General features: G+C 41.5%; 1 protein-coding gene across 4 annotated transcripts in view; it reads left to right on the top strand.

The window, feature by feature from the left end:
- apc (APC regulator of WNT signaling pathway) overlaps nt 1-17,790 on the top strand; it is a 46,885-nt gene that overhangs the window by 15,004 nt on the left and 14,091 nt on the right. Inside the window, exons 2-16 of one of the 4 annotated variants that reach the window (XM_080419059.1) lie at nt 171-323; nt 860-907; nt 4,725-4,794; nt 5,225-5,462; nt 5,560-5,668; nt 6,618-6,731; nt 8,004-8,060; nt 8,254-8,304; nt 8,441-8,539; nt 9,348-9,525; nt 10,603-10,803; nt 12,407-12,502; nt 13,140-13,279; nt 13,384-13,461; nt 13,971-14,087. In XM_080419059.1, coding sequence (XP_080275185.1) covers nt 189-323; nt 860-907; nt 4,725-4,794; nt 5,225-5,462; nt 5,560-5,668; nt 6,618-6,731; nt 8,004-8,060; nt 8,254-8,304; nt 8,441-8,539; nt 9,348-9,525; nt 10,603-10,803; nt 12,407-12,502; nt 13,140-13,279; nt 13,384-13,461; nt 13,971-14,087 — 1,731 coding nt within the window. In that variant the 5' untranslated portion in view covers nt 171-188. Of the gene's footprint in view, nt 1-170; nt 324-859; nt 908-2,906; nt 3,024-4,709; nt 4,795-5,224; nt 5,463-5,559; nt 5,669-6,617; nt 6,732-8,003; nt 8,061-8,253; nt 8,305-8,440; nt 8,540-9,347; nt 9,526-10,602; nt 10,804-12,406; nt 12,503-13,139; nt 13,280-13,383; nt 13,462-13,970; nt 14,088-17,790 lie in introns of those variants that run through there. The other 3 variants (XM_080419058.1, XM_080419060.1, XM_080419061.1) reach the window with 3 other exon arrangements.

The following is a 17,790-nucleotide window of genomic DNA, read 5'->3' as shown; positions in this document are numbered from 1 at the left end:
TCAAACATGTCTATGAAGCTATCTGTGAAAAAGTTGAATCTGCAACACAATTATATACAATATGTAGTGGGGGGGGGGGTCCCTGCTTCATCTCTCTCTCTCAGCTAGGGGGTCCTTGGCATGAAAAACGTTGAAGACCCCTAATAACCCATAACCTCTGTGTATCGCAGGTCAGCAGGAAGTAGAAGATGTGTGCTGCGTCTTACGATCAGCTCCTCAGGCAGGTTGAGGCGCTGAAGATGGAGAACTCCAACCTACGACAGGAGTTACAGGACAATTCCAACCATCTGACCAAATTGGAGTCTGAAGCCTTTAATATGAAAGTGAGTACCTGGTAATACTGTTGACTGTAGGCATGTAACGATAACGATTCACTCCACTCGCGATACGATTCGAATCACGATTCACAATATGATTTTTCATGATTTTTTTAAACACAAACATCTGCCAAAAAAAACTAGTAAATAGTAAAAAATAGTATTTCTCTTACACAAATCCAGTACTTCTCTTATTTTTTTTACAATATTGTGTTTTCTCTTATCCTCTTTTCAATGCAGTAGCAAATGACTGAAAACCTTTTTTTTTAATCAATTCTCTTACAAAGATCCTGTATTTTCTTTTTCCTGCTGTTTCCGTCGCGATACATTTTTTATTAATCGATTTAAATTGTCACCAGTTTGAATCGATTCTAATCGATTTACGATAACTCGTTACATGCCTACTGTTACTACCAGTACTACTACCATTAATTACTACTGCTGCTATTGTTACTGCTGCTGTAGCCACCACAGTACTATCATCACTACTGTTAACACATTGACTGCCAACATTAAAACATCGTTTTTCATCCCCATGCCAGCGGTTTTTACCTTATTTTGACGATCCACGGAGACCCACGGGAACCACGGTGTGTACACAGAAGTAAACAATGGGGGTGTGGGGGGAGGGGGAGGGTCTCCTCTATCCACCGGAAAACAAAAATGTTGTAACCGTGATCGGCTATTTTGTTGCTACCGACCGTTGAATAATAAAATGTTTCATCAAAACAAATGTGAAATACAACCAGGGTTGCCAGATCTGCTTATTATAATTTCCCTGCATGATTTTATTTGAAAATAGCCGATCTACAAGCTCACAACGTGTCGCACCGCGACGCGTTGTGAGCTTGTATATCTGCTATTTTCTTTTTTTTTTGGAAAAATCTTGGAAGATTTGTGCAAATCTTTGAATATATATTTCTTTAAAGCGATTTTCTTTAACACAAATCTTACGTCTGGGGGTCCCTGGCACAAAACATTTTCACATGGTGGTCCGCGCCTCCGCGGCCAAATATATCTCAACTTGGGGGTCCATGGCACGAAAAATTTTGAGAACTATCATCACATAAGACTCTAGAGAAGTGTTACACGCTCGTTCTGTTTTTCAAAGTGACGGGTCAGCAGTTATCAGACTGGATTTAGCACATTGATTAGTTCTGCGAGCGTTTCCCTAATAATATGTGCTCTGCTTTGATGTGTCCGTCCGTGTGACGGACGATGCTAGTAGTGACAACAACTGAATAGTGCTGGAAAGTATCTAAGTACGTCAGAGATCATGGCTTCATTCACTGCACTGCTGACAGCGGTTCAGTTGCGCTACATATTATGATACAGTTGCTGTGTCCAATGGTGTGCACTGCAATGTTAATTTGTTTGCTATAAACATCACGCAACAGTTAACTGCGTTAAACCGTTCGACACCCCACGTGTACAAGAAAATGGCTATAACTAACTATAGCAAACCCATTAAGACCTGGAACGACGACAGATCCAGACCTGGATCTGTGTCATTTTTTGATTTGAGCTAAAAAGCATTATTTTACACTTTGGCTATTAAAAAATAGCAGATATACAAGCTCATAGCGCGGCACCGAGTGCCGCGCTATGAGCTTGTAGATCTGCTGTTTTTGAAAAATTGAGAAAATGTGTGCAAATTAATATTTGTTTTCTTTTAAAGCGAACATTTTTAACTCAAATCTTTTCTTCTGGGGGGTCCCTGGAACAAAATATTTTGAGATGGGGTTTGGCGGCCAAATACATATCATTTTGGGGGTCCTTGACATGAAAAGGTTTGAGAACCACGGATATAGAAACATAACGTCTTTCAGAAAACTGTTAGGATTTAGAAGACATTAGTAAGAATCGGCCTCAGGTCTTAATGGGTTAAAAAGGTAAAATACGCCCGTCACATAGTGGACGATGATAAAAGGGGGATTGATTTCTGTTCAATTAAGTTTCATCCATGTTTGAACAAACGGCATGAAAGTGTTCAAACTGACATGCTGGTGGAACTCAATGACACTCTCCCTCTCCAAAGGGCCTCGTGAGTCGCGAGACTCGCACAACAACAAGATTCGTTGTTTGAGACGCACACACACACAATTAATGTGACTGGCTTGTGATTCATTGTCTGTGTGCGCCTGCGTTCGGCCGTCCTCCCATCCCATCCCCTTCCTGTATTTTTGTGTTCGGAGAGAAGAACTCAGTGTTTTTTTCTGTTGTGTTGACCTGGTGACATCATCATTCATCAGTTTATGTGTGTGGGGGTGTTCAAAGGTCTTACGCACACACACACACACACACACACGCGCGCACACACTCATATTGAGAGTTAGCCCCGTCACACAAGCTAGCTATTGTGTTGAAAATAGAAGGGAAATGCTTTTATTTCCGTATGTATGTGGAAATGCTGGCTTCCTTCCTCAGGGAGGAAGAGAAAGAGGGAGAGGTGTTGTCTGGTGTTTTCATCGGGGGGTTGACATTCGCTCTGCATTCTGGACGACTAGTAGACATTCTGGACTAGCAGACATTCTGGACTACTAGTTACACTACTGACAGAATAATACTAGTAGACTTCCATGAGAGTAGTTAGGCCTAGAGTACGTTCACTCTGGCTTCTCACTCAGCTCCTGAATGGACTTGAAGCTTTATAAGAGATGTCGATTTATGGACTTGAAACTTTATAAGAGATGTCGATTCATAGTGGTGAGTAATACAGTTTTCATAACTCTTTAACCCCATTAAGACCGGGAACGCATAGGCTACTGTGTCATTTTAGCTATAACCATTAATTTATACTTAATTATTATTATTCAAAAATAGCAGATATACAAGCTCGTAGCTTGTAGATCTGCTATTTTTGGAAAATCTTGGAACATTTTGTGCAAATCTTTGGATACATATATTTTTTTTTAAACATTTTTAACTCAAATCTTTGCCTCTGGGGGTCCCTGGAACAAAATATTTTACAAATGTTCGCTTTAAAATATATATATACTCAAAGATTTGCACACATTTTCACGATTTTTCAAGAATAGCAGATCTACAAGCTCATAGCGCGCTATGAGCTTGTAGATCTGCTATGTTTGAATAGCCAGAGAAATCTAAAATGTCACAGATACTTACCCGGTCTAAATGGGTTAATATCGATTAGTTCTTACAGTAGGGCGCTAGTAGAGCGGCTTCGGAGGAGTAGCTCTAGCAGTAGTAATACTAGTATCTGTAATAGTAGTCGTAGTACTAGTGGAAAAGTGCTAGTAGAATACGGTGACTCTTGATTCGATTCTTGGATCCTGGCTTAGTGTCGGAAGTGTCGTTGGTCCTTGAGAAAGACACTAAACCCAGTGTTGCCACCATGTCCTCTTATAGTAAGCGACTTTGGGCTTGTTTTTCTGTAAAGTTGCTTGATAATATTGGTAGTTGCGGTCTCCATTGTTTTTGGGCTTGTTTCTAAAGTGTAGTGAGTTGCTTATTTGGGCTTCATTCCTAATGCTGTTTAAACCAGTGGTTCTCAAACATTTTCATATCAAGGACCCCAAAATGTATTTGTCCGTGGACCCCATCTGAAAATACTTTTGTGCCAGCGGGGGACCCCCGTTCAAGATTATTATTAAGGTTATATTGTATTAACATACTCTACCATACAGATTGGACAAAATAACATTTTATTCACTGAAAGAAGTTCCATAATAGAGCTTTAAGTATGGGTTTTAAAAATATTGAATCAATGAAAAAGTATTAAAGCTGCACTATGAAACTTTTCTCTTCTACCCCGGATTTGAACCCGTTTTCCTGTGTAAGTGCTGACATTTTAATAGAGCCTGCCTGCTTGCTCAGGGGATAAATTGAATCTTGACCATCAGGTCAAAATTCGGGTCAGATCCTGTGTCTAGGTGAGACATGACCTTTTATTTGACACGATCTAAATGACTCCATAGGAGAGCAGGGAGACAAAATATAACCACCCCAATTGTAAGTTATATTGTATATTAACATTCTCTACCATACAGATTGATTTAAAAAAAAGTTACATAGTGCCGCTTTAACAACTGATTTTGACTAAATGACTGCATTGGATCCATTGGAACACAACTTTATTTATTTTGTTTGGACATACAAGGTTTCCACCCGAAGGTGACGATATATACTGGATGTATTAATATATAAAGTAATTAATATATACATATATACAATCTTGTATATCATATAGATTTTATGTACAGTATATACTTTATTTTATTAATATAAATAGTGTGTGTGTGTGTGTGTGTGTGTGTGTTCTGGTAAAATTTCAAATGTAAAACATTGTTATCATCAATGGTATTACATAAGCAAAGAGGGATGGACTTTATGTCGCCCCTGATGCATCACTTCCTCTTCCTGTCATTCCAGGAAGTCCTCAAGCAGCTACAGGGCAGCATCGAAGAAGAGCCGAACGAGGTGCCCAGCCAGTCGGAGCTCATTGATCGACTGAAAGGTGAGTACACAATACATGAAGATCAAGATCAACAAATAGAGCACCGAAGTCTGACGTCATTTACTCATCCTACCTGGGTCGCGGTTTATTTCCCCATTCAGAATTCCCATAGACTTGTTTAATATCACGTCAAATAACAACTGTGTTCCAAAAATAAACAAACGATCCCGGCGGTTTGATGGATGGATATGAAGCATCAACTGACGGCGAGAAATGCTAATGTTACTTCCGCCGAATTAATATCGTCGGGACAGGGTTTAGTTTTGGACCACAATTCTTACATGAGACGATTTTAAGATGACCCAATGTTATTCTCCAAAGAGAAATTACTTCCACGACCCAGGGGATGAACGAGTGACGTCAGGACTTCGGTACTCTATAAAGTACACCCAAATAGTACTTGGATTAATACTCTCTCTCTTTCTGGCAGAAATGAGTATGGACCCAAACGGAGGTTTCCAGGGGGTGAAGCTTCGCTCCAAGCCCCAGCTCGGTGCCTCGTCTTCGGGCAACAACCCCCAGGGCTCCGGGCCCTCTGCCACGGGCTTTCCCCGGAGAGGGATACCTCTGCCGCCAGGCAGGGAGGCTCGAGACCCCCCGACGCCCGGCGTCAGGGACCCCAGAGACGCCCCGCAGCCTGGCTATCTGGACGAGCTGGAGAAGGAGAGGTGAGCTTCGATTGGTTGACCCGTTGGGGCTACTGATTGGCTGTGACGGGAGCCTCCCTCTTCCTAATTGGCTAACGTCTGTGTCTGTATCCCCCAGGTCGCTGCTATTGGCCGAGCTGGACAAGGAGGAGAAAGAGAAGGATTGGTATTATGCTCAACTGCAGAACCTCACGAAGAGGATCGATAGCCTCCCTTTGACGGAGAACGTACGTAGTATTGTTACTTCTACATGCACTGCTAGTCAGTGTTGATTTTGACAGCAAATTTCTGATTTAGTTTTAGTCATAGTTTTTTGAATAAGATTCCATTTAGTTTTAGTCATATTTTAGTCACCTGAAATGTTTTAGTTTTTGTCTAGTTTTAGTCAAACATTTATTTTCACGGTGCCTTGATGGCGTCGTAATGGCTGATTTTACACTTGGTTGCATGCTGAAAATAGCCAATCTACAAGCTCACAACGCGTCGCAGCGCGACGCGTTGTGAGCTTGTAGATCTGCTATTTTAAGAGCACAACACCCGAGCGCAAACAAACATGAAATGACTTGTCTTTTAGTTCTACTTCTCCACTAGTCCCTCACTAACATTTTAGTCTAAATATCTTGATAATTTCGTCAACAAATAAAAACTAGTCTTAGTTTTAGTCATGGTAGCTTAGTTTTTATTTAGTTTTCGTCAGTGAAGAAGGATAGTCGATGAACGTTTTTCGTCATAGTTTCGACGAAATCAACACTGCTGTTAGTACTACATTAGTAGTAGAATTAGACTAGAAAAGTGCGCTGCTCAGAGCACAGATCTCCGCCAGGCCGGGTTGCCTACCCAGGGCTGTGTCAATCAATGGTGTGTTGCAGCAGCCAGGCCACAAGGAAACAGGTGGCCCGGGGGGGGGGGGGGTAATAGAGTATGTATGAGTTCCTATGGGCAGCTGTGAAGGCGTTTCTGCAGGTGCCCTCTATAGAGGCTCCTCTACAATTCAATTTGGGTATGATTGGATTTTGTGTTAATTATTTACATCCTTGATTCTATTTCTCTCTTTCCTCCTCTTGTCTCCTCCTTTTCTTGTCTCCCCTCCTCTTCTCCTCGGCTCTCTCCTCCCCTCCCCTTATCTCTTAACCTCCCTTCTCCTCCTTTCCATCTCCTTCTCATTACTCCCATCAGTTCTCCATGCAGACGGACATGACTCGCCGACAGCTGGAGTTCGAAGCGCGGCAGCTCCGCGCGGCCATGGAGGAGGAGCTGGGGACCTGTCAGGACATGGAGAAGAGAGGACAGGTAGACGATGGAGGGGTGGAGGGAGAGAGGAGAAGAGAGGACAGGTAGACGATCGAGGGGTGGAGGGAGAGAGGAGAAGAGAGGACAGGTAGACGATCGAGGGGTGGAGGGAGAGAGGAGAAGAGAGGACAGGTAGACGATCGAGGGGTGGAGGGAGAGAGGAGAAGAGAGGACAGGTAGACGATGGAGGGGTGGAGGGAGAGAGGAGAGGCCTAATGGGAGGAGCAGGAGACGGAGGGTCAAATTTGTGTCGCAAAAGCAGGCTGTGAGGCCGATTCTACAAATGCCTTCTGAATCAGTAGTTCTCAAACGTTCAAAATTCTAAATTATTCAAGATCCTTTTCAAAAATAGCAGATGTACAAGCTCGCAGCGGGACATGTAGTGACACGCTGTGAGCTTGTATCTCTGCTATTTTTTAATAGCCAACGTTCAATCTAAAATGACACAGATGCTTTCCCGGTTTTAATGGGTTAAACAAACGTAATATTTATATTTCATCTTTTTACTTACTTTCACTCCGATGACTGAAAATAAGTGAAAAACCCTAACCCGCCTAGCCCTTTCACCCTCATGAGTGAAAGTAGACCACAGATGTAATAATACTCATTATAATTAATCTAAAACATAATAATAATAATCATCTAAATTTGATTACATGATATACGTGCAGTTTTAGTTTTCCTCAAATTTGAAGTGTATGTTTCCTTGCATTGGACAAATACTTTGTGGACAGAAAACTAGATGTTTTCCTCTTCTGTGCTCTCGGCAACTTAAAACGTTCTCATGCCTAAAAGAAGAGCAAAAATAAGAAAAAACTGGTGAATCGCAGAAATCAATGGGTAGTAACAAAAATAAGAAGACGTTTGTATTATTGTCTTACTGTATATTGCTTCCTGCATGAGGCCCGATGATAACATTTGAATATCGTCTGTGTAGAGAGCTAGATGGATAAATAACTAATATGTCCACAGCGTGTAGTTATTGCTGAGTGTTATTTGTAGCACACTTGCACTTTCTATTATTGTGCAGTGTGCACTCTTGTGTACTTTTGCCTATTCTGATCTACTTTCATCTGTGTTTGTGTACTCATGTACTGTGTACTGTAATCTACTGTACATTTGTGTACGCTCACCTACTTTTGTGCGGATCCTCGTTTTCGAGGCAGCCATGATGACGTGTACTCATGTGCTTTTGTATGCTGTTCTCTCTTGTGCTTTCATGTGCATTTGTTACTCATGTGTGCTGAACCGTACCCCACACCCCACCGCCAGGCCCGAGTTGCGCGCATCCAATACATCGAGAAAGAACTCCGGCAACATCGACAAGAGGTAATAATGGGCAGAATAAGAGAGAAAGAGAGAAAATATGAGGAACGAGAGAAAACTGAGAATAATTGAGAGAGCGGAAGATTGAGAACGTGAAAGAGAGAGAATAGAGTGTCAGAATACCGGATAGTGGTATTTTTCTTTTAACAATATCTCTCTCTCTCTCTCTCCCCCTCTCTCTCTATATATCCTCCAGTCTCCTTCCAATACTGCGCTACAGGTTGACGGAGTGAATGCAGACTCACAGGTAATAATACTACGATGCATGGGAAGGTTATTTGTATGGGACATTTCAGGGCAATTCAAAGTACTTTACAATTCATTGTTCATGTCGGGATGTTTTTGAATATTTTTAATTTTTCTAATGTTTTCTGTCCGCCCAGGTTGCTGGCAGCCGATTGGACCATGAGCCGTCAAACGAGATTAGCTGTGTGGGAGGTTACTCCGCCCCTCGGCGACTCACCAGTCACCTGGGAACCAAGGTGATAATTGTAAACCCGTTGCTAACTGCTAGCTTGTTAGCTTTAACCAGTGGTGGACTGTAAACTAAGTAACTGTACTTAACACATTGGGTGCCAAAACCGTATATATACGGTTTTGCGCATACTAACGTTGAGTGCCAAAACCGTATATATACGGTTTTTGAAAAAAAAAAAAAAAAAATTACTTTTTTTTTATTTTTTATTTTTTTCTTCACAGCAACAGGAAATATCACTCCTACAAGATTTAGACTCCAATCCACCTCCTGGTTAACTTATGACTTCAAAAACCTGTATCTCGGCTCCTGTGCACTTTTTTTTTTTACAATGTTAATTTAACTTTTTTGAACTGGCTGCAACTATGGAATGGATTTCCGAATGTTTAAAATGTTTTCCCCCCGATTGTACGAGACCTGTATGTGTGTAATGAGGGGATCACCGTGAGGACGGTGATCACTGAAATTTTTTTGTGACTACTTGAAAAAGGTTCAAAATGTTTAAAAAGTCCTGGCACTCAAAGTATAATATTTTAATAAACCTCTGGCACCCAATGTGTTAAGTAAATTGTTTGAGTATTTTGCACTTTTGAGTATAAATATATTATGAATTCACCACTTAAGCCCTATATCAAATAGTGAAAATAGTTTTTGGGGGAAATTCTCAATACAGCGTTGTATTGAAATGAATGTATGCATTGATATTAAAAAGAAAATGTACTTCGTAATTTGTTCTTTTGAATACTTAATGATAGTATTTATTCCTCATAATAGTCGTAGTAATAATAATGGTGATGATGATGATGTATTACCAGGTTGAGATGGTGTACAGTCTGTTGTCCATGTTGGGGACACACGATAAAGACGACATGTCTCGCACTCTGCTGGCGATGTCCTCGTCCCAGGACTCCTGCATCGCCATGAGACAGTCCGGATGTCTCCCCCTGCTCATTCAGCTTCTCCATGGCAACGACAAGGACTCCCTGTTGCTAGGTAACAATCCATTTACAGCAATGTTGATTAATATAATCAGCCGACATGAATGCGCGAGAGATGGGCGTGCGTTCTCTCTCTCTCTCTCTCTCTCTCTCTCCAGAGCACTTCTAAAGTACTGGCACAAACGTCTATGTTCGTTCTCTATTTTTCTTCCCTTTCCCCATTATTTTGAGGAACTTTCCAAAGAGTAGTGTATAGCACGCACGCACTCACTCACTCACTCACTCACACACACATTCACACAGACTCACACACACACTGCAGTGGTAACTGCAGTGTGTGTGTGAGTCTGTGTGTAAAACTTAACTTTGTAAAGTTAAGTGGAAAGACGTGAAGTCAAGGATACCGAGTACAAGAATAGAGCACTGAGAGTAGAAGGAGAAAGAGACAGCCGTCTACAGCATAGTTCAGAGAACCCATTAAGTTGGAGCAGAGCGACGAAATGCAATCTGAGACGGACAGTCTAAGACCTTTAGTTAAGCTCACAAGATAGATTATCCACCAAAAGTGTATAAATCCTCCCTCTGTGAAGTAGTTAAAAGGATCCCTGGCTAATAAGCCTTATATGCCTTAATACATTATATTTGCCCTCTATAGCTGAAATAAAAATTGTAAAACACCTTCAATACTTTCTTTATTTTAGAAATAGTTCATCTTTTACTCAAGGGCGACAGCGCCCGTCGCAAGTTGATGATGTCATTTGTTCATGGAATGTATGGAATGCATGTGCTAAAAATGTATTTAAAATATAGTTTTGATGCTCATTAACCGTAGGGAGTATTGCGTTGGTTTTTAGTTAGCACATTCCATACATTCCATAGGGCTGGACCACACATTGACAAATTTCATCAATCATCTTGCCACGGCCATTGTCACCCTTGAGTAAAAGATTAACTATTTCTAAAATAAATACAATATTTAAAATATAGTTTTACATTTTTAATTTGTGTTATAGAGGGCAATTATAATGTATTAAGCCTTATTAGCCAGGGACCCCCCCACCCATACACACACACATTTAGAAACATTTATTTCAGGCCCTGATCTTACCTGCCTACCTGTCCGTCCTATCAGGTAATTCCAGAGGAAGCAAGGAGGCGCGTGCACGTGCCAGCGCCGCGCTCCATAACATTGTGCACAGCCGGCCGGAGGACAAGCGCGGCCGAAGGGAGATCCGGGTCCTGCACCTCCTGGAGCAGATCCGGGTCTACTGCGAGGCGTGCTGGGCCTGGCAGGACGCCCACGAACAGGGACTGGACCAGGACCACAACCCTAGTAAGTTCCCTTAAAACATCCCTTTTTTTTAAATCCAGGATTAGATTTAGGATTAGACCGGTACCTACAAAGACCTCTTCCTTTTAGATTAAACCTAGACCTGGGGGGCTACTAGGACTAGATCCAGGTGAGATCCCTAAAAAGACCCCTTCAATCTAGACCAGGATTACACCTAGACCGGGGGAAACCAGGACTAGGAGTCTAGGACTACTAGACCATACCTGGGGGAGTCCTTATAAAGAACTCTTAGACCTTGACGTGTTTTTTAGATGTTTTAGGACAGTTGATCTTGACTCATTCACTGCCAGAATAAATAAATAAATAAATGAATCATCCACTGCCAGCGACTTTTCAAGTAGTCACAGAATATTTATCTCCAGTATGATCGATCCCCTGATCGTTGCTAATCACGGAGGGTTTCACTGTGCTTCCCCGAAGAAAAAAACCCAATGTTATCGCGACCCACCGTTCGCTTGTTATAGGCCGTTGAATACAGCATGTCTCGCCAAAAATACATGGCGATTACCCAAAGACGTTAACCAGGAAGTGAATGGAGCAGTAAATCTTGGGATCACGTGATCTCCTGGTTCTGTGTGCATCTGGGGATGAAATGGTCACTCATGTGTTAGTGAAGAGCACCATGTGGTGGAAACCCCCTCCTTGGCAGTCTGGGCCTTTGGAAGTCGTCCTTGGCAGTGAATGAGTTAAAATTGTGGTTATGGTTCCCGGGTACTTAGGAAGGGGAAGGCTATTACCAGGGATAGAATGCACCCAATGCACCCGATATGTGATGCCGCATGTGATATGTGATGCCCTCGAACTATGACTGATATAGCCTATTCTATTTTTCTCTCTGTATCTGTGTGTAGTATTGTCAATGTTTGTGTGATCTGTCACAACACATTTATGTTTGTGTCCTGATGATGGCTGCACCGTTTTAGGACATCCTGAGGTATTAGGGCATTTCGAGACACCTTAGGCCCTAGATGTGTTAGGACATTCCAAAATATCTTAAGACATCATGATGTGTTAGGATATTCCAAAAATGTCTTTAGGAACGTCCTTAAGTCCTATACGGATGAAAAGATGAACAGATGGGCTTTGCTGTGTTTTCTTGGTCCTACAAAAAACTCAGGATGTCCTAAAATGTCAGTATGTCCTAAGAGGTAGAGTCCAAAGGGAAGCACGCACATCCCAACGCATTTTGTTTTACAGGTGCTGAACTCCGCACACTGTGTCTTAGCTCCCTGTAGAAAAATGTATTATGTCAACTTAATACATTTCTTCCCTTCCTTTTCTAATGTCCTAAGACGTCTCAGGATGTCCCGACCTAACACGTGTCGGCATGTACAGTACGAAGATGTCTTGGAATGTCCTAAAGCATGTGAGGATGTTCTAAGATGTCTCAGAATGTCCTAATGCATGTCAGGATGTCTTAAGATAATTTTAGGATGTCCTGAAATGTCTTGAGATTACCTGACCCAGTTGAGACATCCTGAGACCTTCCTCAACCTACTGAGACCTAGTTTGACAGACACCTGTGTGACACAGTGAGAATGTAGGGGAAGAATAAACTTGTGTCTGTCTGTCTGTCCTTTTTAAGTGCCGTCTCCGGTGGACCACCAGATCTGTCCGGCGGTGTGTGTCCTCATGAAGTTGTCGTTTGATGAGGAACACCGGCACGCCATGAACGAACTGGGTACAATGTCCTCATTATTATTATTGTCCCCATCCCCAACTAAGGGGACAGGCCTATAGTCTATAGTCCACTCTGATCGACTTTACCTTGATTCTGAGATTGGCAGTCGAATCAGTCTGATTCGACTGCCAATCTCTCAGTCGAATCATGCAAACAAGATGTTATGCAATAGAGAAACGTTACATTTGGGCTGTAGGGGTGCTTAATGTCTGATTTAACATATACTTGCTTGGTTACTCCCAATAAATCATGATATATGATATATGTATATCCTATTTTTTCAAACTATTAGTTAATTAACATAACAAATTAGGCCAATCTCTCAGTCGAATAAACTTTAAAAAATATATATATATATATTATTCGACTAAGAGATTGGCAGTCGAATCAGACTCCCTCGATCGATTAGTCGACTAATCGAAGTCAGGCCTATTATCATTTATTTTTATTGCGATTATTTCATCGACATACCGTTTTATTTATAGACAATTTTACTTAGCAACAGTTTCACTGACGGACCATTTTACTTAGCAACAGTTTCACTGACAGACCATTTTACTGACCAAGCATTATACTCACAGACCTTACTGACCGTACCTTACTCTCACCCTGGCATCGTTGTCCCATCCATCCTCAGGCGGTCTGCAGGCTATCGGCGAGCTGCTCCACGTGGACTGCGAGATCTACGGACTGACCAGCGAACACTACAACATCACACTACGCCGCTACGCAGGCATGGCTTTGACCAACCTCACCTTCGGAGACGTGGCAAACAAGGTTTGAAGTCTTATCCCTCTGCTTGAAGATCTATCGATCTGTGTAATCTGTCGATCTGTCTAACCTGTGGGTGGTGGTGGTTTTTGTTCTGTTTTTCCCATCAGGCCACACTGTGCTCCATGAAGGCATGCATGCGTGCGATGGTTGCTCAGCTCAAATCGGAGAGCGAAGATCTGCAACAGGTAGGGACGAGGCTAATGTAATGTTATGTAGCCTAATAATCTAATCCAGTGGTTTTCAACCAGTGGTCCGGGGACCACCAGTGGTCCTTGGGGGGCTACCAGGGGGTCCCCAGCTAAATTAGTAAACATAGCCTCAGGATAATTTTAACCACTTAGCTTTGGCTATTCAAAAATAGCAGATATACAAGCTCATAGCGCGGCCGAGTGCCGCGCTATGAGCTTGTAGATCTGCTATTTTAGAAAAATCATGAAAATGTGTGCAAATCTTTGAATATATAACATTTTCAAAGAGAACATTTTTAACTCAAATCTTTGCTTCTGGGGGTCCCTGGCACAAAACATTTTCAGATGGTATATCAATGTATATCAATTTAGGGGTCCCTGGCATGAAAAAGGTTGAAAACCACTGATCTAATCCATTGGTAAATGGATTTACCAATGCTTGTAGATTTGCTATTTTTGAATTAGAATCCTGAAAAGTAACAGTTTTGCACCGTCGTGTGCTGCAGGTGATCGCCAGCGTCCTGAGGAACCTGTCTTGGCGGGCCGACGTCAACTCCAAGAAGACGCTGAGAGAAGTAGGCAGCGTACGTGCGCTGATGGAGTGCGCCCTGGAAGTCCAGAAGGTAAGAACACAGCGCTATTATAATAATACAGTGCTATTATTATCTTGCGTATATTGTATCGCTGATGTTGCACAGTCTTGCCGACCGTTGTCACAGCAACATTTCACTGCTTGTACCGGTGGTGTGAGTGAGAGAAAATAAACACCTCGATCACTACTAGCTCAGTGGTCCCGGGACGCCCCCAGGGGGTCGTCGAAGGAGTTTCAGCGGCCCACAGGCGACTGTCTTAAAAATACTATCTACATTAACCACATTAAAGGAGTAGTTCACCCAAAAAATTACTTATTTTCTATCAATTACACACCCAATAAAGCCTTGAATTCATGGAGATTGTTTTGTTTTTGTCGCATGCCTGAGCCGATAATTTGATGACCGGTGGAGTCAAGAGTGATGCCACGGTCATCAAATTATTGGTTTAGGAATGCGACAAAAACAAAACAAATCTCCATGAATTCAAGGTTCCATGGCGTGTATAATTGATAGAAAATCTTTGAATATTATCTTGGAATTTCTGTTACACGATCCAACAATGATTTATATTTATATCACTTTAACTGATTCATTGCCAATCACGTAGATCTACGCGAACCTATTTAAAGCCGCCACGTGCCAATCGCGTAGATCTACGTGAACTTCCAATTTGACCCAAAGACCAAGGAGATATGATTTTTCAAAGATCTAGACTCCTATCCACTTCCTTGTTAACTTAAAACTTAAATGAAAAACTCTGGCACTGGCTAAAAAAATATGAAAATACCTCTGGCAGTTAACACATCGACCGCCAGAGGTTAATCTCATAATGTACTCACCAGTGCCAAGGTGTTTTTGTTGTTTTTTTGTTTTTTTCATGTCGCCATAGATCTTGTTAAAATCCTTAAGATTGAGCTCTACACGGTCTGTTTACATCCGCGAGATCTCCCTGTATCTCCCAGTGAAGATCGCGTGTCAAACGGGGCATCCATGTTTGAGTTAGAGCGGATTACGTTAAACAGTGAAATGCGAGGAGAAAAAACTACAGGAAGAGAATTGAGTTTCAGTTTCGTCTGTAGAATGGGAGCGGGCGTGATCGTCAAAACCGGATCCCAAATAATTCTATTTCCGGTCATCAAACCGGAAACGGAAGTGGATCAAAAAAATTCCGAAAGTGCACCCGGACCGCGCATGCGCGAAAAGACCGCAGCCTGTAGGGCTACGGTCTCGGCGCTTAACAGTTGGATTTAACGGACCGTAGGACTACGTTCTTGGCGGTTAATGTGTTAATGGGTTAAAGAGGTAGTGCCACGATTTTCGCATTTGTTTAGTTTTTTATGTTTGTGGAGTTGACGTTACTCCTCTAGGCCACACGATGGGGTTAAAATGTGCGAGGATGCCTTCCCTGTGTGTTTTTGGTTTGTTTTTTGTAAGCTGCAAGCTCCTCTGTCAAACAGGCTGGTAGAAACAAACTTGACTTATGATGCACCCAAGGTCATATTACCTCCCTTCAGTCACATTAATATTACTCACTTCACTCCAAATAGCATGCCTGTCGTGTCTAATCAATCAATACAAACTAAATAAATGAAAAGGCAGAGTACCTCAGTCTCTTTTGCAAGTAGCTGTAGATATTCATTATGTATGAAGTGGGTGATCCTAAGCTCCCAACCTGGTATTCTTAATGTGCGTGTCCACAGAAAAACTGCATTTAAAAGGATCTTCCATATATAATAACACCCAATGATCATTATTTAGGAGGAAATAGGACAGTTCCCCCTTTTAAACACTTTTAGACTGTACAAAATTGGATCTCGTGAGATGGGCATCACTGCCGGTTTCCGTGGCGGGCATGGTTAACACGATTTAAAATGACAGTGTTGCCTCATTTGCTGTATCTGTTTCAAATTATTCCTTTCTTTCTACCTAAATCTTATGTTCCGAGATCTTGACAGTCACATCTCCGCATTTATTTGGAATGTATCCAACCCGTGAGCTAAAAGAACCCTTCTAGAACTGGTCAGCAAATATAGCTGATATGAGCACTGGATCTCTGTAAAATAAATAAACAGGGCCCCACCTGGGCTCTTCTGGAGATGCTGTCTAATGCCAATGTTTCTCCAATAACCATAAAGAGTTCTGCACAACAAATTTGACACCACTTTAGTTCATTTCAATAGTACAGTACATGTGGCCATATACACATGACACATAGTCATCTTTTTCCTCCCAAAATATTTTATCTGGTATGGGAATGCTGTTATTGACAAAGCAGAGGAATCTCCATATAAAGTACATTGTTTGTATTGCTGGTTAACACGATTACCGCGCGGCAGATTGTTCTTTTAATTATTTTGACCATACATGCTCTCATGAGAGAGAAACTGTCCAAAATGTATCCTAATGTTGCACCTACCTGTATTGGGTGCCACTTGAAGCCAGCCACAGTTGGCCATGTTTTGGGAATGCACATCCTTGCATTTAGGATTGCATCTTTGTAGCTTCCTCAGGTATTTGTCATACTACAATTGCCCCCCAAGCCAGTTAGAAGACTGATAAGCCTGAATCATTCACAAATCGGATCAAAGAAGTGCTATCCTTAATACCATTAGCAAAACTCAGATATTTTTTGACTGTATATACTGCCATCCGAAGGCTGACCACAGTAACTACATTTTAGGGTATGCATAGTATGAGGGAAAACATTCTGGTATGCATTAGCATTGTTATGTTAGCCATACAAACACATTAATAAGGGTACCAGAATAAATGCCATTTTCATTGTTGAAGCTTGTGTTTTCTTAATTTATTTGGTTTAGTTACAATAATCTAAAAGATGCACATGCTACTGTTTTTGTTTGTTTAATAGGGGAGTGCTATGCTGTTTAATATAATTTAATTTCAGCCTTTATTTAATTTTCAGAAAACACACTGATACCATCTCTTCCAGTGGTGCAGAGATAACAAAAACCACATAAAATAACATGATTTTAAAAGAAAATGACATCACATGATTTATCAGCATCTATTAAAACGGGTGCAATTTAGCTTGACCAGAGTTGATATATCCAACAGAAAATTACCAAGAGGAACAAGAGACAAACCCTGTAAGTTAGTTCAGGTATGCAGAGCACAAAACTGAAAAGTAGACTTTCCAAACTCGGTGGAGACACGCAGAATCTCAAGCATGAAGCAGTCCTGAGAGCGCGTGTGATAGGTACTAGTTTTCCACCTCCAAAGAGAATTTAAGTAAAGGGGTAAACTCCCAATTAAAACGTTGTAGATAAATACAAAACGATGCTTGATCTCTCCTAGTCGCAAGTGAGGGCCAACCAACCCTATTATACAGTATGCAGTGATGGGTGTTGTAGCTGTCTCCCCTGTTATAAATCTGAGGGCATGAGTGATAAAGTGTGGTAGCATGCACATACCTAGTGTACAACATACATACCCATGTCTGCCAGTATTTAAAACACCCTTGGCGTTGTTTAAATCCTCAGAAAACCGTCCCTGTTTAACACATTGACTGCCAGAGTTATTTCAGATTTTTTTGCAGTTTTATGCCAGAGATTTTTCATTGAGAAAAGAAAAGTACTCAGGAGCCGAGATACAGAATTTTTCAGTTTTAAGTTAACAAGGAAGTGGATAGGAGTCTAAATCTTCGAAAAATCATATCTCCTTGGTCTTTGGGTCAAATTTAAAAAAGAAAAATGTAAAAAAAATAATATATATA

This window comes from Gymnoscopelus braueri (genome assembly GCF_963280865.1).
Source record: "Gymnoscopelus braueri genome assembly, chromosome: 22".
NCBI classification, from domain to species: Eukaryota; Metazoa; Chordata; class Actinopteri; order Myctophiformes; family Myctophidae; genus Gymnoscopelus; species Gymnoscopelus braueri.
This window is presented reverse-complemented; position numbering and strand designations above follow the sequence as displayed.